Source organism: Alternaria infectoria (genome assembly GCF_024043175.1).
Source record: "Alternaria infectoria strain BMP 0036 chromosome Unknown scaffold_5, whole genome shotgun sequence".
NCBI classification, from domain to species: domain Eukaryota; kingdom Fungi; phylum Ascomycota; class Dothideomycetes; order Pleosporales; family Pleosporaceae; genus Alternaria; species Alternaria infectoria.
This window is the reverse complement of record NW_026250694.1, coordinates 195,591-216,753: the sequence shown is the minus strand read 5'-3', so window position 1 is coordinate 216,753 and position 21,163 is coordinate 195,591. Positions and strand designations below refer to the sequence as shown.

At 53.4% G+C, this 21,163-nt stretch overlaps 7 protein-coding genes across 7 annotated transcripts; 4 read left to right on the top strand and 3 right to left on the bottom strand.

Annotated features, from left to right (window-relative positions):
* Positions 1-942: 942 nt before the first annotated feature.
* On the top strand, positions 943-1,575 carry J4E92_003771 (uncharacterized protein; the record flags this gene model as incomplete). The annotated part of the gene is made up of 2 exons (XM_051495166.1): positions 943-1,435; positions 1,502-1,575. The coding sequence occupies 2 exons, from the start codon at positions 943-945 to the stop codon at positions 1,573-1,575; spliced, it is 567 nt and encodes a 188-aa protein (XP_051354185.1).
* A 585-nt stretch (positions 1,576-2,160) lies between these two features.
* On the bottom strand, positions 2,161-3,068 carry J4E92_003770 (uncharacterized protein; the record flags this gene model as incomplete). Its single annotated transcript, XM_051495165.1, has 3 exons — positions 2,161-2,639; positions 2,696-2,756; positions 2,892-3,068. 3 exons carry the CDS (start codon positions 3,066-3,068, stop codon positions 2,161-2,163), a joined length of 717 nt encoding a protein of 238 aa, XP_051354184.1.
* A 3,907-nt stretch (positions 3,069-6,975) lies between these two features.
* On the top strand, positions 6,976-8,396 carry J4E92_003769 (uncharacterized protein; the record flags this gene model as incomplete). Its single annotated transcript, XM_051495164.1, has 2 exons — positions 6,976-7,867; positions 7,930-8,396. 2 exons carry the CDS (start codon positions 6,976-6,978, stop codon positions 8,394-8,396), a joined length of 1,359 nt encoding a protein of 452 aa, XP_051354183.1.
* Positions 8,397-9,468: 1,072 nt separating this feature from the next.
* On the top strand, positions 9,469-13,376 carry J4E92_003768 (uncharacterized protein; the record flags this gene model as incomplete). Its single annotated transcript, XM_051495163.1, has 9 exons — positions 9,469-9,861; positions 9,927-10,367; positions 10,414-10,465; positions 10,530-10,919; positions 10,970-11,302; positions 11,496-11,885; positions 11,946-12,590; positions 12,655-13,281; positions 13,336-13,376. 9 exons carry the CDS (start codon positions 9,469-9,471, stop codon positions 13,374-13,376), a joined length of 3,312 nt encoding a protein of 1,103 aa, XP_051354182.1.
* Positions 13,377-13,833: 457 nt separating this feature from the next.
* Positions 13,834-14,237, top strand: J4E92_003767 (uncharacterized protein; the record flags this gene model as incomplete). The annotated part of the gene is made up of 2 exons (XM_051495162.1): positions 13,834-13,975; positions 14,035-14,237. 2 exons carry the CDS (start codon positions 13,834-13,836, stop codon positions 14,235-14,237), a joined length of 345 nt encoding a protein of 114 aa, XP_051354181.1.
* A 416-nt stretch (positions 14,238-14,653) lies between these two features.
* Positions 14,654-16,595, bottom strand: J4E92_003766 (uncharacterized protein; the record flags this gene model as incomplete). The annotated part of the gene is made up of 4 exons (XM_051495161.1): positions 14,654-15,270; positions 15,318-15,547; positions 15,605-15,886; positions 16,033-16,595. 4 exons carry the CDS (start codon positions 16,593-16,595, stop codon positions 14,654-14,656), a joined length of 1,692 nt encoding a protein of 563 aa, XP_051354180.1.
* A 1,183-nt stretch (positions 16,596-17,778) lies between these two features.
* J4E92_003765 (uncharacterized protein) lies at positions 17,779-19,634 on the bottom strand (the record flags this gene model as incomplete). Its single annotated transcript, XM_051495160.1, has 3 exons — positions 17,779-18,774; positions 18,829-19,041; positions 19,095-19,634. The coding sequence occupies 3 exons, from the start codon at positions 19,632-19,634 to the stop codon at positions 17,779-17,781; spliced, it is 1,749 nt and encodes a 582-aa protein (XP_051354179.1).
* Positions 19,635-21,163: the final 1,529 nt, after the last annotated feature.

The following is a 21,163-nucleotide window of genomic DNA, read 5'->3' as shown; positions in this document are numbered from 1 at the left end:
GCCCGCCTTTTAGCCGCATCGCTGCATTAACAGCGCAGAGGCAGGCGCAAAGGGCAGTCTCTCCACTGGAGGGCCGCCGGGATGTGGGGCAGTACCGGGGGCCTAAGCGGGCTGGCGAGCGACTTCCAAACCTCAACCTCTGCCTATATCCGTCGAAATATCGCTTGCTGCTGCACTTTTGCTCTCTGCTAGGCGGCTATGAGATTAAAGGGCCCTAGTATTGGGTTCAACTGCACCGAACGATCCATCGTCATCCTAATGGAGGGGCGGCCCCATGTTCACCAAGCGAGTTTAGATGAGAGGTCTGACTCGTGGCTTGACTTCATTTCCTATATCTTTACTATCCAACACCGCCTATCGTTGATATAAGGCCTCGTCATATGTTGGAGTCTCTTCACAGTCTTTTCAGTCAACTTGGACACCAACAATTTGTTACTTTCCTTGCTTTTCCCACATCATTTCCCGGCCGCCTCAACAACAAAAGACAGCACTCCACAACATAGCAGCAGAGCTATCATCTGTCTGACTCACAGTCTTTAATGAAACTTTACTAAGAGAAACAGGTTCAGCCTTCTTCAGATGCGAAGGGGCCCACGACGTGGACGAGGTAGAAACCAACATCCCACCCGCGGCGCATCTTCTCGGCGAGATACGTCAAACCCTCCATCAGCATCCAATTCCAGAACTACTTCGCGACACAACACCGTCGGAAACAGCCGAAGCCACGCGTCACTAAGACGCTCCGCTCGTATCGCGGGATTACTCAACGGCGAGACTGATCATCAGCTAGCCAACGCCACATCCTCGATGGCTGACGTCGCAAGACCAAGGGCGCTAGGAAGCAGGTCCGTTCGTTCAAGACATCACTCCGGAAACGCCCGCACTTCAGGAAGATCAAGGTCAGACCAGCATTCCCTGTCTCCGGAAGAGATCCGGTACGCCATGGACATCGTAGTGCAGCCACCACGAACTGCTCGGGTTGGTCAGACTTTGCCTGGATCCATCGTCGTGCGATTACGAACCACCAACGCGGACACAGATGAAGCGGTTGCGGACTCGACTAATCTGGTTGCTGTCGCCGCCCTGGTACCTGGTCCAAACACCCCAGCATCTGTGGACACAAATGCTCTCAATGCGCTGCTCACGGGGCGTGTCTTCGATTCTATACATCCGTTCAACGACGATGAAGCAGATGGATCGATTGCCTCCATGGACATGGCCGACCCTCATGGCGTAGGCTACATGCGCTTTCCCGAGCTCGTCATTCGCCAGGCTGGTACCTATCGGATACGGATCACGCTCATCCGGATTCGTAGCTCTGCTACCGACCCACCAGTCACGTCTGCAGGCAACGGCTTGGCAGTGCATGTTGTCGATAGCAACCCAATCGTGGTTAATGGGGGTGGATCCTCGTCAAACATGGCTGCATACAATGGTAAGTATCTAGTGGCAACCTATTGATCTTCTTCAGTTTCCTGATACTTTCTTGTCGCATACATAGGGGACGGCGATGTTGACGATGGTGGTTGGCTCGACGTTCTGCGTTCCATTCAGGATCGGCGCATCTCGCGGTAGTGCTACGTTTCGGTCTTATATTGGGTGGCTTCTTGTACGACTCGTGGGTTTCTTCTGGGGATCGTGATGATTTATGGGGAAGCAAGTGTTTTGGTTGCATATGGAACGGCCATATCGCGAGACTACGAGGTTGGTGTGACTGAGGTCTGAGCTTAGTGTCAATCGGGCTGCAGAGTTTCACAGGCTCGATGAGGGAAACTTTGCTATCTTTCTTCGTTTTAGATGCATGGTATCATTAGCTGTGTATGCATGCCTCAATTGGAGGTAAAGGAGGCACCATAATCAATCTCTCATACTTCCAAATTTCCAAAATCCATGTGCGCCCATCCAATCAGGTCCTCTCGAAGAAAGAAGTATCTGCAGCACGAGCGCTCTCATACTTCTGCGACCACTACAATATGAAGGGGCAGACATAAGTCCTCTCAATCACGTCACCGGGTGGCCTATTCAGAGAGCAGCAACTTTGACATTCGTGACTAAACAGAAACACCGCAACCGACTATTTACAAGTCCAAACTCATCATGGTCCTTCCTTGACCACATCTACTCCACTATCCACTACCTTATCTCTCACTCCAATAATCTCTACTCAAAGTCGATATTCGCGCTGGGGCTTCCAATGCCAATAACGCTACCACTTCCGCCACCCGATCCAGTCGGTGTGCACTTCCTCCACGCAACATGAAGCTGCTGGGTGAAAGCAACAGTAGCATCATCATTGCTCATCTCACCCGCCTGATCAGACTTCTTGTTCGTAAGCGAGATTCTGTTGTTGATGTTGAGGATGCCGTTCTGGCCACAGGGCGACCAGATGGTAGCCGTGGTCTCAACGCTGTCTTGCTTGGTGTAGACTTGGCCAGTCAGGAGGGCGCCGCCGCCTACGGCCGACATGCGCGTGGTTTGCGTCTTGCCGGCGTCTTGCGAGAAGTAGTAGGTCGTGATGAAGCTGCCGGTTACGCCTTCGTCGAGGCGCGCCCAGCCGTGGTAGGTGGCGTCTACGACGGCGTACTGGAAGCCGCCCGGGTACTTCAAGTTCAGGTGGAGCTGGCAGTTCTTGCTGCGGTCTGGAGGAGTGGCGTCAGTATGTTGTTTGCTGTAAGGGGTATGGGTTTAGCCTTACCTGCTGGTACGGTACCCGGACCGATGTAGGTCTGGAATTGATCGAATCCGTAAGTGATGACCTGGTTGTAGTGTGAGCTGATTTCCTTACCATGTCGACTCTCCAGTCCTTTGGGGGTATGTAGTGCCATGGATCGCGGAAGTAAGACTACATCCGTCCCCTAAGCCCAGTATGGAAGTGTTGGGATGATACTCACAGTCTTGTCCGTCGAGGTACTGGTGGACACGGAGCCTTGAGGACATCCGTTACCAGAGTATGACGTGTCAACGATAGTAATCTGCTCTGCGGGAGGAGCATCCTCAGAAGTAGTCTGGGGCAGAGGGTTGGCCGCGGCGAGGACCGGGAGGAGGAGAGCAGCGATTTTGGCGTACATGTTTGCTTGTGCGGAGGCAAAGACCGTTGGTAATGGGCGTTGAAGTGAGCGTTGTTAGTGGAGACTGTTGATCTGCGATGGGTTCCAACAAGACGGCCTGAGGACTTGCTTTATATATCATAACTTTTCGCGATTTTAGACCATCATGCCGTGCAGTGCCTCGCTATGCCGCCTCGAATATGTCCCGACATGGTTGTTGCAGTAGTCTGGAGACAATGTGGCCTGGAAACAGCTAGTCCAGCTCCCAAATTTAGCTTCGGGAGAAGTAATTCGGTATTAAGACAACGGTATCTAAACACTGAGCCAGGGTGGTTGAGATTCTCCTTAGATTGAGTGACCTGGTAACGCCGAAATCGGGACCTTGACGGTATGAGAAATACGAGACTATGACCAAGAGCAACTGAAGATGAATGGAGGCCATCAAGTTAAAAAGGCAGTGATCTGCGTTGCAGTCAGAGGTCTGATGCACTCGGCGGCCTTTCGGTGGTGGCGTGGCACCATGGTCCAAGAGGACAAAAAAGCATTATAGTGAGAATACGAAAAGCTTGGATGGGTCTTTGATTGCCATGTTGCGTGCAGCGAGGCTCTGGACTTGCATGATAGTGCTCTGCCGCGGATTGACGCGCTTAAAATAGTCTCCAGCATCGGTGAGGCAATATCGCCGTACCTGGGGTGGAGTTGAAGATCAGGTGATGCGTGACCGGCAGCCAAACCGACGAGCTCGGATAGTATAGCCATATCCAGGTCCCGAATTCCTGGGGTATTGTGCTTACAGAGCTTGGTCTCGACTGGTACTCCGTAATTTAACGCGCAATATGTTTGCTCGGTAAACGGGTCGCTTAATTGGGTAATATGCGATCTGGTAAATCCTCGCTCGTCTCTTCCGATCAATATGCAGGGTTTACCCGGGATCATCAGCCATACGGTGATCTAAGCTTGCGGCTTCAAGAAGAAATGTATAGACAAGTAGAGTAAAACCATCTCCACTCGTTTTGACTTGTCTCAATTTCCTCGCATATGAATGTACATTAATCGATCCGTCGGGGGTTCTGTTCGCCTCAAATCTCGGTTCAGGCAACGTTCTCGCCTCCGGATAATGCGATATACGGAATCACAAGACTTGTTGATGCTGCCGTTCTGTTCAGCTCATGTGTTTGGTAGAGTTTCGCGAAGACAACTCCACGCCGTGCTGATCATTTGGCTCATCCGCACAGAACAGAAAGACATGTTGGAGGTCTGGATCGTCCACGAAGCTCTGCAGTCGCTTGCAGTTCGCTCTTCATAGATCATGGCAAGAAGGTTTGCCACACCAGGAGATACAAAAGTGCCCGGAGTGATCAAGAGAACGGTCGGCCCTGTATGCGAACACTGTCATGCATCCACATGCCAGCTTTTCAAGGTCAGACAACAAGTAGGTTGTCTCCATGGAACACCAAAGGCGCAAGCTGAGAGGATCGTTATAGTAGTGTACTCCACAACTACCTAGTTGGTAAGCTTTGTCTTTGCCATACTCGATTGAAGTCGGAAATTGCAACAAGCCCCTACGAATGTATTGAGACGAGATGAACGAGACGACGAAGCGACCGTTCGCAGCCCAGCTCTGGAACCCGAGAAAAGCTCCCAATACGTGAGCGCTTATGTTTTTTTGGGATGTACCCAAGACCCAGATCCTGCGATCTCATCTACCAAACAGACGAGGACAATGCGCTCCGGGGCGTCGATCATTACGCATGGAAGAGGGAGTACATCCTCGCTGTTGCGCTGAGCAATGGCCGCTACGGTTTGTTAAGTCCGAAGGAAACCCCTTCGCCGTCATCAGTGGGCTAGGCGGATCTCGGCAGCGACACCGTATAGAGATGCTTCCGGCCGAGGTGTGGCTCAGGAGGCCTAAGTGGCTCATGCGCTCGGCTTGTTTACGTTTCGCATTCGCGATACCGAGAGTGAGTTGGTCTATTTGCGGTGGCGTTTTTGATTCAGACTCTGCAGAAGCCTAGTTCAGCTGAACAAGTGAGCTGACCTACAGCATGAGTCGCTGAGTTATTTGTGAGCATGTGTTTGGTACCCCGCGATTAATCCGACATATTCGATGACAAAGTCGTGGCGGAGGCGCAAGCCAAGATGGCGGGACGTGCCTGACGTCAAGCCACAGACGACACTGAGGGGCCGGAGCATTGGCAAGACAGCTGAGGAACGCAGACGGACTTAGTTGAGAGATGGTGACAGGGCAGCCGTTGACGCTCAGTCGCGGTAGCAGTAGAAGCGTGGTGAGGCTGAGCAATGCCAGGGCCTAGCCAAACCTTAGGGCGCTAGCAAGATCGACCGAGCCGTTTAGGCTGTCTCCACTCCGTGTGTTCCGGAGCGATCCACACCGGATTTTCCTTGTCTCCTGGAATCCATCACCACAAGATTAGCAACAGTTGTGCTAGATCGTCGATTATCCCGCCAGCGCACAGCAGTGCATCGTGGGGTGACCCTGGGAACAACTCCCGTCTAGCAACTATCGATAGTGTTGAGACGCACGAACGCCATCCCCAGTGTTGATCAGGCAGATGAACAGCAAGGCCGCAACATCAGACTGCGAAGACGACAAGGGATCCAGTATGAGGATACTCGCCGTATACCGTCATATTCGGTCCCCGGCCCAGAAAGATGGTTGAGCAGCGTACCTAGGTATACACCGGCGTACGAGCGGGTACGCGAGATCTGCCGGGCACCAGCCAAGAGAGGGTAGGGGATTCGGGCCCCTGAGAGTCCCACGGTACGCAGCGACTCCCTGCATGACCTCTGCGACGTCCATCGACAGCATCTTTACGCGAGCATCCACATCGTCACATCTCCAGAGAATGAAGATGGCTAGCTCAGCAATCTAGCTCCTGGCCGAAGAAACTCAGATTCCGACTGCGCTCACGTGCCTCGCATCGCCGCGGGGGCAGAGAAGCATAGTAACGTTGGCATCTCAGCAATCACGGAGCGATCGCGTCTTTACTTGCAATGTGCCATCCATGTGCAAATCGATGCAAGTACCAATGCTTAGCACAAGATCTGAGGAAATCCATCGCGGAGGATCCCCAACGGGTGTAAACGACGGAACGAACAAAGAAGTCGCTTTAGGCAAGGCTGAAAAGATCAACACCGCTGAAACGTTCACACATACAGTCTACCCCTGATGAGCTGATCGGGACTTCTGCGCGCGCAAGTCTGCTTCCCTGGAGGCGGACTATTGATATGTCCAACAGTAGTCTCTAAGCTAACCGGATAAGTGGGCCTTTAGAACACTTCGGGACGACGTCGGGATCAAAAATAAACTAAGCTTTCGCTTAGCGATTCGCTTTGACCGTGATGCAAAGCCTCGGGTCGTCGATACCTGCAGCGGCATCATTTCTGGTGTGTCGATCTTTGCTGTAGTATCGTCCTAAAGATTTGTATAGCATCGCATTGCAACACCATGGCCTTGGGAGATACAGCAAAGCCCTTGACCTCGTCATTTCGCGACGAGCTGAGCTGACAAGACTTGCATCTATCAGGTCCAGACTCAGCCTGCCATTGGGCTCTCATTGGTGGCGGCCTCGGTACCTGCATGCGTGCTGCACGTTCCTGGCGTTGGCGACCACGACAGTTCACCCGGAGCTAGGCTAAAGTTTGGTGGACTATTGTTTCCAGGCACTGCCGCCAACTCTTTCAGGAAGACAGGTCGAACTTACCGGCCATGTTTTCGTCTCCACCCATGACATCGATCTCAAATCAGTAGTCAACCACCGAGGTCGACAGGGCATGACTATGTGCCTCTTGTGTATATAAGACCCTCTGGCACACTGGGCAGTAACTCATCATCAGCTCATCAGCATCGGTCCTTCACTACTACAATCTCCTACACTACTTTCGCTACTCTTCTATTCGATCCTTCGATATGCGTTACTCTCTCTTCCTCGGGGCTGCTGCCCTCGTGGCCGCTTCTCCTGCTCCTCAGGCATTCGATGTCAACCAATTCGATTCCATGGCCAACAACCTCGCTCAGGGCCCCAAGGCAGGCGTCGTCAGTGAGCAGGCCTACAACCAGGCCAAGGCTCAGGACGTTGCCGCCGCCGCTGCTACCGGCGCTGCCACTGCTCAGCAGGCGAAGAGGACCGTTGGTGCCCAGCTTGAGGCACGCGACCCTACTTTCTGGTGGAACTGGAACCAGCAGAACAATCCTCCTGCTCCCGCTCCTACCAAGGCTCCTGCTCCTGCTCCCACCGCCGCACCTGAGGGCAACCCGTCCTCTACCAACCTCGCACCATCTTCGTGCACCCCGGTTAGCTGGACCAACACCTTCGCGTTCACTGCCGATCCCGCTTGTGCTACTCAGATCGAGGTCGGCACATACTGCGGATTCATCAACCCCGATGACCCATGTGCTGCTCAGCCCAACGCCTACGGCCCACCTACCACCCCCGACACTGCCGATGCTTTCAAGAACAACGAGGTCTACCACAAGATGGCTACTAGTGCTAAGTCGCCATCTGGCTACACCTCCTCTTTCGTTGACCTTAGCGCTTCCGTAGAGGGCAGCGGTTACCTCGGATACTACGAGCTTACCAGCTACGACACTGCTGCTTGCGCCGCCAAGTGCGACTCTACCTCCACCTGCACTGGCTTCAACCTCTACATTGAGCGTGACCCCAAGTGGAACCCGCGCCAGTGCTCTTGCGACAAGCCCGACTCTGTTACCCGCTTCAAGTGCACTCTTTGGGGACAGGATGTCAAGAAGGAGTCTGCTACCAACGTCGGCCAGGGCCAGGATGGATTTGAAGTCGTGATAGGTAAGTTCTGGCTGTCCGAAATGCATGTGAGACATATACTGACTTCGTACCTCTACCTCTAGTCGGTTCCAACGGTTACAACAAGGGTACCTACAACCCTCCCACTCCTCCTTCTTGCAGCAAGCCCCAATCTTGCGGCCACAAGCTCCACAACCAGCAGCCCTACTGCATGGGTCAGACTACTTTCCCCGGTCCTTTCGATCCTTCTCTCTGCGCTGCCTACGCCCAGAAGCAGAACGAGGTCAACCGCAAGCACGGCATCATTGGCGCATGGCTCTCCATGTTCGGCATGAACAAGGGTGGCTGCGTCCAGTTCCAGGCTGCTTACCTCGAGAAGGACGGCAAGGGTTTCGGTACCCACTGCCGTCTCTTCACCAAGAAGTTCCTTGCCACCCAGGCCAACCTCGACATCAGCGTCGGTGGTACCTCCAAGTGGGGCTGCCAGAAGTCCTTCACCTGGGACGTCGATGTCAACGCCAGCTTCAACTGGGGTGGCTGGTCTTACTTCAAGAACAAGCGCGACGAGTAAACGCTCGCTGCTCTCCCGACAACAACAACGACTTATGTCTGCATCGCATGGGCGCACCAAAATTCGAGATGGTGATGGTTGACGGTGGATATCATGACTAATACTCTTCTTCGTTTCTGTAAATAACTCTTTGGCTTTACATTGAGCATTAGCTCGTCGCATAGTCACTCCTTAGTATGATTTTAGCATCTTGGTAGTTGTAATGTAACAATATGTGCTCTTTGAACTTGCCTTCTTCTGCCCATCTCAGTACCGTCCCGATTGACCCAACCCATCTATTAGGCTTGCGCAAAAGATTCCAGTCAACCGTACGACGATTTCGACGGTGGAACTCGAACAGTCAACTCCGTGGATTCGAAGAACCCTCCACGTGTACACCTTGCTCGCCTGAACAGGTCTGCAGCTTACATCAAGATGTACACACGCAAAGTGAGGGATCTGAAGTCAACGTAAGCTTCAGGGTGTTATGTTTTTGTTTTCTTGAGCGAGGTACTAACAGGATGCGTTGGTGGACGGAACCAAAGACACCAAGCGCGCTTCGAACGGAAGATAGACCAAACGGTCGGGACTGTGCCCCACAGCGCGTGATCGCCTGGCACGAGCGGGGAACCTTCACCCATCTTCCGTGGGAGGACAACGTGCTGAACAAAGACCCGCAATGTTCTGGATTGTAAACTATATTGTCAAGCGACCAATACGCACCTTTTTCCGCTTTGAAACTGTCGCGAACGCATGAAGAGAGGAGAAGTGTATTATCACACGTCTCGTGGGCTCGTGAATCCTGGGCTTGGTTCATGCAGGGCACCTGGGCAGGGTGGAGGAGTGCGGGGAAGCACCGCGCGGTCGTGTTTAATTCGGCAGAACACAAACACGAGAAAGGGAAACGCGGCCCAAAGGTACCGCCTTATTGTACCACCATGTCTCGCAAACCGTGGCACTTGTGGTGCTCACTCACACTGCATCCTGGCCTTCTTTCAGCTGCTAGTCGTGCCTTCTTTCGGAACAACTTTGGAAATCGCCAACAGATGCGGGTTCCCAGCTTCTCCCTTTGCTCGATTTCATTCGAGACAGCATGAGTCCCTCTCTGAACTGTCTCGCTGGCCGTAGGGCGCTTGCCCTTCGCCCGCAGCGGGGCAGCTTACTTGCTACGCTGAAGCAGTGTGCTGCCACCTCTGGCCTGAAAGCAACACCTCTGCTGGAACGTGGTGATCGTTCTTCAAAACATAATTTGGCTACAACAAGCCTTCGGGGACTTAGCCGCCCGCACCCGCCCGCGCTTTCCCTGCAGCACCATGTCTCGCAGGTTACCGCTGTCGCGCGGTATGCATCCGGGCAGGCATCGGATCCGCACGACGAGGAGCTACCTAGCACCCCGCCGTTCACCGCAGGTCCTTATTCCAACCTCACTATTGGAGTACCCAAGGAAAGCTATCCTGGCGAACGAAGGGTCGCGATTACGCCACAGGTATAGTCTCCTCTCGCATTCGCTGTCTTTGAGACACATACTTACTTGACAACCTTATTTTGCAGAACGTGAAACTTCTACTCAAGAAAGGCTTCTCGCGCATTCTCATCGAGTGTGGAGCTGGCAGTGCTGCGCAATTTACGGATGAAGCGTTTGAGCAAGCTGGCGCGCAGACAGTCGACCGCAGGAATGTCTTCTCAGAGAGTGACATCCTGCTCAAGGTCCGGGCCCTTAGCATCGATGGAAAAGACAGCGAAGTGGATGCCATCCGAGAGGGCGCCACAGTCATCTCAATGCTCTACCCGATGCAGAACAAGCCGACCGTTGATCGAATCGCTTCCCGCAAGGCCACTGCATTCGCAATGGACATGATCCCGCGTATCTCACGAGCGCAAGTTTTCGATGCACTGTCGTCAATGGCGAATATTGCTGGTTACAAAGCCGTCCTGGAAGCTTCCAATACCTTTGGTCGCTTCTTGACTGGCCAAGTGACTGCTGCTGGAAAGGTGACCGTCACTTCATCTAGTTCAGATCCTTGCTAATCATTACTAGATCCCTCCTTGCAAGGTCCTCGTAATTGGTGCTGGTGTCGCGGGTCTGAGTGGTAAGTTCTGACTGTACGAAGTGCATGTGAGACACATACTAACTTCGTATTTCTACCTCTGTAGCAATCGCGACGGCTCGACGTATGGGTGCCATTGTTCGTGGTTTCGACACTAGATCTGCAGCACGTGAGCAGGTCCAATCTCTAGGTGCGGAATTTATTGAAGTCGATATCGCCGAGGACGGCTCCGGAGCTGGCGGCTATGCCAAAGTCATGTCTAAAGAGTTCATCGAGGCCGAGATGAAACTCTTCTACGACCAGTGCCGAGAAGTTGATATTGTGATTACCACTGCCCTGATCCCAGGCAAGCCTGCACCGAAGTTAATCACGAAGGCCATGCTCGGCGCGATGAAACCCGGCTCTGTAATCGTGGACCTAGCGGCCGAAGCTGGTGGTAACTGTGAAGCTACGGAGCCGGGAAAATTGGTGTACTACAAAGGAGTATCCGTTATAGGTATATTTCGATGATGTCCTGAGATGATCCAATACTGACCGCAAATGCAGGATACACCGATCTTCCATCCCGTCTACCCACCCAGTCGTCAACTTTATATTCCAATAACGTTACCAAGTTCCTGCTATCACTGACCCCAAAGGACAAAAAGGAGAAGTACTACGATGTCGACCTCACTGACGAAGTTACCCGCGGCGCAATTGTCACCTACAATGGCAAGGTCCTTCCACCAGCTCCACGTCCGGCCCCTCCACCAGTTCAAGCTAAGCCCGCACCTTCGCCTGCCGACCAAGTCGCCAACGCTGTTGCCCTGACACCGTGGCAGACCCAGTCGCGACAGGTAGCTAGCGTGACGGCTGGCATGACTGCTGCACTAACTCTAGGTAAATTCACGGGCCCACTGTTCATGAATAATGTTTTCTTTTTCGCGCTGTCCAGTCTGATCGGATACCGAGGGTAAAGTCGCCGCCACGAATAGCTTTCAAAATATTTTGCTAACTTCTTACTAGTATGTATCCCTCGAACTACGCTTTGGCTGTTCTGAGATATCTTACTGTTCATGCTAATAACTTATAGTGATCTGGGGCGTTGCACCTGCCTTGCACTCTCCGCTTATGAGCGTAACGAACGCCATCTCTGGTATCATCGGAGTGGGTGGCCTGTACGCAATGGGTGGCGGCTATCTGCCCGAGACCATCCCGCAAACCCTCGGAGCCTTGTCGGTTCTATTGGCCTTCGTTAACATCTCGGGTGGTTTCGTTATATCTAAGCGTATGCTTGATATGTTCAGACGACCTACTGATCCCAAAGAGTACCCCTGGCTTTATGCAGTACCCGCAGCTCTATTTGGCGGTGGTTTCATCGCAGCAGCTTCCACTGGCATGGCAGGTCTGGTCCAAGCAGGCTACCTTGTCAGTAGTGTTCTCTGCGTGACCTCGTTGTCAGGACTTGCGTCGCAGACAACAGGTAAGTTACGACTGTACGAAATGTATGTGAGACGTTTACTGACTTCGTACCACTATGCAGCTCGTCGCGGCAATTTCTTGGGCATACTTGGTGTTTTCTCAGGTTTTCTCGCATCCCTGGCTGCTGTCGGCTTTTCTTCTGATGTTCTCACCCAGTTCGCCGGTCTCGCTACGGTGGGTACTGTTGCTGGACTAATGATCGGACGGAGGATCACGCCTACCTCGCTGCCCCAGACGGTCGCGGCACTGCATTCGGTCGTCGGTCTCGCTGCTGTACTCACGAGTATCGGTAGCGTCCTAGGCCACTCTGGTGACATCTCAACTCTTCACATGGTTTCCGCCTACCTTGGTGTTCTCATTGGAGGTGTCACCTTCACCGGATCGATTGTTGCCTTCCTCAAGCTAGCCGCAAAGATGAGTTCGAAACCTCTGGCGCTACCTGGCCGGCATCTCATCAACAGCACGTTGCTCGGGGCGAACGTAGCAACCATGGGCGCCTTCTTGACCTACGCTCCGGGCGCACCTCTTATCGGCGCAGCATGTCTCGTTGGGAACGCAGCTCTGTCCTTTGTCAAAGGCTATACGACCACTGCTGCCATTGGCGGGGCAGATATGCCAGTTGTTATCACAGTACTCAACGCATATTCCGGGTTCGCATTAGTAGCCGAAGGTTTCATGCTGGATAACCCACTCCTAACAAGTGTTGGTAAGTCCTGGCTGTACGAAATGCATGTGAGACATATACTGACTTCGTACCTCTTTCTCTGCAGGCGCCCTCATTGGGGTATCAGGCTCAATTCTCTCATATATCATGTGCGTTGCTATGAACCGGTCGCTCACCAATGTCCTCTTCGGCGGTATAGCTCCCACAGTTCAATCCCAGACCAAGGTCGAGGGCGAAATAACGAAGACCACATCCGAAGAAACAGCCGAAGCCCTCGTCAACGCAGAAAACGTCATCATCGTCGTCGGTTACGGCATGGCCGTATCAAAAGCACAATACGCACTCGCCGACTTTGTCAAAAGCCTACGTGCGAAAGGCATCAACGTGCGCTTTGCCATTCACCCAGTCGCAGGCCGCATGCCAGGACAGTGCAACGTGCTTCTCGCTGAAGCATCCGTTCCCTATGACATCGTCCTCGAGATGGATGAGATCAACGACGACTTCCCGGATACAGATGTCACACTTGTCATCGGCGCAAACGACACCGTTAATCCCATCGCGCTGGAACCTGGTAGTGCGATTGCGGGTATGCCGGTTCTCCATGCGTGGAAGAGCAAGCAGGTTGTCATTATGAAGAGGGGCATGGCAAGTGGATACGCCGATGTACCCAATCCGATGTTCTTCATGGAGAACACGAAGATGTTGTTTGGCGATGCTAATGAGAGCTGCAACGGTAAGTCATCGCTTGGACTGATTGCTGTCCAGAATCTTGCTAACAAGACTTCAGCTATCAAACGTGCACTAGAGGAGAAGATTAAGGGGCTGTAGATAGATTTCGCATGGAGGGTTGAAGTACTTGCATCATCGTTCGTGATCCCTAGACAGTGTCTTCCAAGAGAGTGCTTGCATAGCTCATCGTAGCAAAGACATTCTTTCACGCAATTACCCTCGTTCAGAGCAACCTTTCTTCCCTGTTTCCTGCAGGATCACAAATGGTTCGCATTAGATCCATCTGGCCCACTACGAGAAATTCGTTGAAGAGCGGGGCACACACCCCTGTCAGCCACGCGCAACGCGTCCAGCGCGACCCTGGCCCGATGACGTACCCGGGAAACCAATGTATCACCAAGCCTGGGAAACCTGCAAAGCGCAGTCATGTTGTAATAGCTAACGCCTCGTCAAGCTTCCCAGATCATTCTATACCGCACACGCGCATCGTGAACAGATTATCGTATACACACCAACCAGCAGACGTACCAGACAACAAGAACACAACAACAGCAACATGTCCCTCCCCCTCCTCTTCACGATCCCGCCCTCGAACCGCCATGAGTTCCTCCTGCTCGACACGTCCTCCAAGATTACGTTGAAGTCGCTCAACGCGCAGATCACATCTACAATCTCTTCGAGCCCCAACTGCGCCGAATGTACGTCGCACAACGCTTCACAGATAGCCTGGAGATATCGCTAACATCTGAAACCACAGTCATGGCGAAGCACAAGGCCGCCGACGGCCCCAAAGAGACGATCCAAGAATTCAGGATACACTGGGATACCAAGACGCGGGATGGCAAGATCTGGCCCGAGTACACTGTCGTGACGGATGAGAACTTCCCAGCGATATTGGAGTTGTTGAAGGCAAATCCCGTCATGGGTGTGTTGGAGATCAAGCTCGGGAGCTCGGAGTAGAATAGGTTAGGATAAGACACAAAAATCACAGAATAATTCGTGACGATGAGACAAAGATGCTGCTGTTGTTTGAGAATCTTGTTTTCGTATACATTAGGATGCGACGACGGGAGCATTGCTCTAGCATAGTCGTGGTTCGTTACACCCGGAGTATATATACTACATAAGAAAAGCTTCGATACAAATAGCGTCGAAGTCATGTGAAAGGAGAGTGCGCCAGGAGGTAGTCTGGCGTCGAAAGCCAAGTGGAGGGTATCCGTAAATAACCGATGAAAACGCCAATGTATAAAGAAAATGCCGCTGGTATGCCATACCCATTGGGCTCATGCAACATGTGATGAATGCGCCGTGTTTGTAAAAGAAAATAGAGTGAGCTGTACGCCGCCGCCGAGATCAAGAGCTGTGCAATCCTCGTGTCACTTTGGCGACTTATCCGTTGGCTCGGTGATCATCTGCTGCCAATGCACCAGATCCCGACTCAAGAAGTCCATCATCTGGGTAGTGCTCAAATTCTTGAACTTCGCCAGGTCTGTATCCTCGTCCTTCTGCTGCTCTTGGGCCGGCTCGCCGTTTGCTGGTTGTACTGCCGGAGCGAGGCTTCCATGTTTCTCCCCTGTAGCCATCTCGACCTGTCGTTGAGCTATGTAGCTCTGCATAGCTCCGGCTGGCCTTCGTATATCGTTCCAGGAAAGTTTTTGCAGCCGCCAATTCTTTGTCTTGGTAGGTTTTTGTCCGGCTGTGCCATCGCTGCTGTCATGCCCATTGCTCGCTCCGTTTGTCATGTTCGTTTGCGGAGACTGTGCGATGTCGTTCTTGGGTGAAGTGCCGTTGGTCGCGGGCATGGTGTCTCTTGAGTACTGATTCCGCCCAAGTCGACCACGAGCCTTCTGTGGTGGACGTCCACCTCTCCGTGGGGCAGGCGCAGGCTTAGGTTCTGCGACGGGGGTGTCGGGGATTGTAGCTTCGGTCGCTATTGGGGCCATAACGGGCTCTTCGATGGTAGGGGCAGGTGTGGGCTCGGGTTCCTCTGTATCTAGCGACTGTCAGCCTAAGTCTTACTCCACTAAGCACAATTCATACCGTCTCCCTTTCTTCGCTCTGCACGGCCTTTCCGTCGATTCGCGGCTTCGTTACGGTGACTTTCGCGCTCCTTCTCGCGCTGTTCCTTTTCGCGTTGACTCTTTGCCGCAGCTCCGCGAGGTTTTTGCTTAGGAGCAGATGCCTTTGTACTATCGTCTTCGGATTCTATCACTGGCGAATTGCTAGGGGAGCGAGAGCCGGTCCGCTGTCGTTTGATCTCTGGCTTTGTCCTGCAGATTGTCAGCTAGATGTCCCTAGCGGCACATGGAGCAGCAAGCAAGACTCACTCTTCGCTGTCGTCGCGACTCCGCTTCTTTCGATTGCCGTTCTCTGAGGCTGTACCGCCCTCATGCTTGCTTTCTTCGAGTACCTTGCGGAGCACCTCGTCTTCGTCGTAGGCGGCTCGACTGTTCATGGTCGAACGACGCTTGCCAAAGGAATCTACACTCGCCCTATTGTTGCGATCCTTGTCCTTGCCTGGGTGTCCGTCTGATTCCTTGGAAACAGAAGATTTGCGGTTCTTGCTGTGTTGTTGATCGTAGACGGGGAGGTATCGAGAGTACTTTTGACTAGAATGGCAACCTCGTTAGCTCTCCATAGATAGTAAGGTAGTGGTCGCGCGATGGAGGAAATCTAGGGCTTGAGACCAAAGACAGAGAAACCCGTAGCGGGGTACAGAGCTCAAATGAGAACGACGATAAAGACAAGCACGTACCCTTTGGGACTTGATGTAACCTTGTGAAGGTCTTTCCTGCACTCCTCGCAGAAGTACTCGTCTGGGCTGGCAGCTTCGTCCATGATGCCTACACAGCCTCCGTGTTGCCAGACCTTGCAGACGTCGCACTGAATGAACAGTCCGCCAAGTTCATCGGCTTGCACATCTGGGTCCGCGAGAGCAGACGTGGACTTGGGAGTGTCGGATGGCGGGCCCGGGTACTCCTGGTAGCCACACACGCATCTGGTAACCTCGTCTTCCTCTGCGATGTCGTCTTCGAGCTCATCGTCGAGCTTCGCCGACTCGTCCTCGTCATTGTCGTGCTCGCGTGTTCGTCGGCGTGTCAGAGGCGGCTCGGGCTGCACGCCGTGAGGCGGTTCTTCGGGCTCTTCCGAGGAGAGCGAGTGTGGGGTCGACGACTTTGGCGGCGATGTCTGTTTGGGATTGACTCTGGATGCACGATCGGTACGCGCTGATGAGACGGAGGATGAGGAGTTGCTGTGCGTTGCGACGCTGGGTGGGGGCTGGGTGGTGCGAGCCCGCGATGACCGTCGCGGCGACATTGTTCCTGTAGCTGTCGCTATCGGTAAATACAATAGCAGTGCAGTATATGACCGAGGGCGATGCTGGCGAGCTGGGTGGTGTCGGATGCGCTTGGAAGGGTGGCCGGCCGAACGAGATCAGAGGCGGGAGGAAGGACTAGAAGGACGCGGTAGTGGACCGTGACGTGACGGAAGCGATGCAAGTCAATGGCAGAGGCGTCGCTATCGCGCAATGACGACGCTCTCGTCGGCGACAGTGGTGTCTGCTGGAGCGCAACGGTGACGCTGCAGGTGCGGAGACGGCGGGCCAAAAGCTCCACGAGCTTTAGAGCGCGGCAAGGGAATGGATTGACGACTGGAAAAGAATGCCGAGGTGCGACAGGAACATGATCTGGCTTGGAGCGGGCGTCTGGGGAGCTGGACCGGGACAATGCTGTGGGAGTGACCGAGCTGCCAGGACTCGATTTTACTCCTCACGCTCTAGCGGGCGGAACGCGAAATGGAACCCATTGCCCAGGTGGACCGACACGCCAACCGTATTCCCCGTCACGTGACGTGGGTTCAGCCGACCCTTGCATCCCTAGCAGCATGGCGGATCCGTGCGCGTAGAGGCTGTCGACGACTTTGGGGGCGTACAAGGGAGCGAGATGGAATATCTGCGACTTTGGTCTGGGTACGTTGAGCGCTTTGAGGGAATATCGGTGAGGGGCACAAGGTGCTGGCTGGCAGGTTTCGATTCAGAAGTTGCCCAGTGATCCGCAGCCGATGAGGCAGTCGCGCTAGCTCGCTTCGCGCGAGGGGTCCCACCGCCTGCGTGCATTGCCACTGGCCCTTGATTCACGCGAAACACATCATTACCGCTCGAGCGCCTGCCCCATCACGGGCGAAGCAATGTGAGCGTGAGGCGCTGAGTGCATCTTGAAAAAGAATGTTGTGGAGAAATGTAGTTACGACAAGTTCTGCATGGCTCGCTCACCAGAACGCCTTACTGAACGGAGAAACTGCGCACATCGATGCTACATATTCACATTTGCTCCTTGTTGTCCTATTGTAGATTCCAGGCCTCTTCAGCATTCTCACGCTATGCGTTGAAAACACAAGAGGAGCGGATCAGTCAAGCTCGGGAACAACACATCAACACTCTTGAAAGGGTATTAAACTTCATTCGCTAATTATACAAAAATCGTTCTATCCACAGAAAGCCTTAGGCCTTGCCCTCGATAATCTCCTTGTGTGTACCTGGAACAGGTGCACCGTTGGTCTTGTTCTTCTCCTCGTACTTCGCGCTGCTGCCAGTCATACCGTTGGCGACCTTGTTATCCTTAGACTTGGCCATGCCGTTGTGCGTTCCGTTGAATCGCAGGTTGGCAATACCAGGGTAGCCCTGGACACCAGTAGCCTTCTCCAGGCGCGAAGCGATATCCTCAGACACTTCCCTGAAGATGGCGATCTGGCGCTTGATAATCTCCTTGTTGGACACAGTCGACATGTGGCCAGAGATGTTGTTGACCCAGCGGTCCTTGGCAGCATCGTCAAAGACCTTCTCCCACAATGTGCGTGGTGCGTTGAAGTCCTCTGGACGAATCTCAGACAAGAAGGTGATCGCTTCGCCGGTGAAGTTGCCGTGGAGCTTGTCGAGGTCGACAGTGCGCTCCTTGAAGCTGATGGGTTGAATGCTGCTGAGATAATTGGGCCTCGATCCCTGGTTGTAGAAAGCCATGTTGCCATCTCGCTGGAAGTTACCCATGCGGTATGCGACACGTGGCGAGTTGACTGGCAGTTGTTGGTAGTTGGCGCCGATACGGTGGCGGTGAGTGTCAGGGTAGGAGAACAGGCGGGACTGGAGGAGGGGGTCCGCACTGGGCTCGATACCTGGTACCAAGTGTGCGGGGTTGAAGGCGACTTGCTCGACCTCGGCGAAGTAGTTTTGCACGTTCTCGTTCAAGAAGAACTCTCCAACCTTGCGGAGCGGGAACTGGCTTTGAGGCCAGACGTGTGTCATGTCGAACACGTTGATCTTCTGCTTCTCCCAGACCTCCTCGGCCTCCTTGGCTGTCATGGTCTGGAACATGACATCCCAGCCAGGGAAGTCACCCTTCTCGATGGACTGGTACAGGTCCTTGGTCGAGTAGTCAGGGCCGTAATTGAAGGAGTCTTCTTGCGTGATGAATGCAGTGCCCTGCTTGCTCTTGAAGTGCAACTGCAGACGAAGTCAGTATATGTCTCACATGCACTCCGTACATTCAGAACTTACCTGGCAGTATACCCAGTCACCGTTCTTGTTCTGAAGCTTGTGTGTGTGGCCGTGGTATCCATGCATCTTGCGGTAACCGTCGGGAATACCTCGGTCACCGAAGAGGATCATGAACTGATGGGCAGACTCTGGGTTTTGCGAGGCAAAGTCCCAGAAGGCTGTCGCATCATCTGCGTGGGTAAGGTGGGTTGCGGGATCGCGCTTTTGAGTATGCTATCCTGGATCTTAGCGACTGTTTTGTGCTTGACTATCACGGAGGAACTTACGATGAAGTGAGGGAACTTGGCGGGATCCCTAATGAAAAAGACAGGAGTGTTGTTCGCAACTACATCCCAGTTGCCTTCGTCGGTGCGGAACTTGACACTGAAACCCCTAGGGTCACGGGCGCAGTCGTGCGAGCCAGACTCGCCACCGACCGTCGAGAATCGAACGGTGACGGGGCAAGACTTCCCTTGCTTGAAAATGTCTGCCATGCACAGGTCCTCAAGCGACTCTGTGGTTGTGTAGGTACCATGGGCACCGGCACCCTTGGCGTGAACAACGCGCTCTGGGATACGCTCACGGTCGAAGTGCGATAGAAGGTCGACGAGGTGGTGGTCTTGGAGCAGCAGAGGGCCATTCTCGCCTACTCTTTGGCTTTCGTATGGGTGAGGGTATGGGACACCATTGGAGGTGGTGTAGATGACATCTTCCGATGAGGCGTTGCGGTCGTCGGCATAGCTGCGGAATTGGTCGCCATTCTTTGAGCCAGTGGGAGCATGCTGAGTGCTGCCATTCTGGTTGTCGTTGGTTGCGCTTGGAGCCATGATTACGATTTCTTGGGTATCGATATGTGAAGAGAGATGTTTGTGTAATTAAGCTTTCGTCAGAGGCGCCGAAGAATCTTCTTATATGGGATACTGATAACGCCTCCAGCCGCTCCGCATAAATCCCATGTTGAAAACGCATCATCATCGGACTAGCTAGGCGTAGTACGCTCCATGACGCTTAGAGGGTGTCAATCTAGGCCTACATGTCAACCGGTGCGGGTTAGGTTAGAGCTCCCGTGGCTTGATAGCAAATCGGGAGAAGTGCGACGTCAAAGGTGGTGGCGACCTCGAGGGCGGTGACAATGCGTTGATAGTGATTGGCCCATCTCACTGCTATGATGTGCCTCGTTCCATCTCTTCACGATCTGCAGATGTAGATGTAAGCGGCTTCCAGACGCAAGCCATTACCAATGGGAAGGTATCTGTAACAAAGCGCGCGAACTGTGACGCGCTGTGGAGTCGAAAGAGCGTGTGGAGCCAATTGGAATTTCCTGTTGCTGTTCGGCCCTTTTCTCGCGGAATGACATCACTGACACCAAAACCCGTGCACGTGGGCCGCGTTTCCCATGGCAGATGGCAATACTGGGGAATGTCGGCAATCGAAAATGCGGAACCACAACGTGTATTTCGAAATGCACGTGTATTTCTGACGAGGCGAGGTGGTGTTCGTTATCGAGTCGCCACTATGGTCACTGCCCAGATGAGGCTCATTTGCTGACGGAAGCGGTCACCGGGGCGATCTGCCACACATGGGCACAATGCGCCCACAGATCCGCATGGCAGCGCGCGACAGACGCTGACACCCGAACCTACTCAGAGTGTTATGCGAACGCATCCGACAAAACTACAGTGACGTAAACGCTTCCTGGTCCTTTCATATCCTTTAACTTCACAATGATCTCACCTCGTCGCAGTATCGAGCAAAGTTCTTATCAAAACCTTGGAACCTTCGCGGTCGGTCCTTCGTCGTTCGTTGGACACTTCAGTGTGAGAAAACTTCCGCGCACCTGTCTTTTTGGGATAGGTGCCATGCGAAATAAAGAACAACACCCGTTTCAGCTACAGTCTGCTGACTTCTTTGGAGAATGCCATGCGGCTACCCCACAGTTCTCCAGCGCTCGGCTGTTCTCGTTCCACGAGTATGCACCTCCGGTATTAAACACTATCGATAAGCCTCATCATCCTGGTCCATCTGGGGCTACGGCTAATATATTCCCCATCTTCCATTGGTGCAGTTGACGAGTTTCATATCAGAACGCTTCTTTTGCACCCATCAGTGCCGGAGGCTAGGTGATTTTCTTCCTGCGCTTTACCCTTCTGTCCATGTGGTCATGAGTTGTTTGAGTTCTGAGCGCCCAGAGGGCGGTGTTGCAAATGCGTATATACAGCAGCGGTGCGGCAGGGACGTGGTCTCATCTGCGACCTCTTACATTACCGTAATAACCGCACAGTCCAAGTAAGCCTCAAGAGATACCTACAGCGCGAGCTTTTACGTGGTATCCTTGCAACTGTCAAATACTACCGAG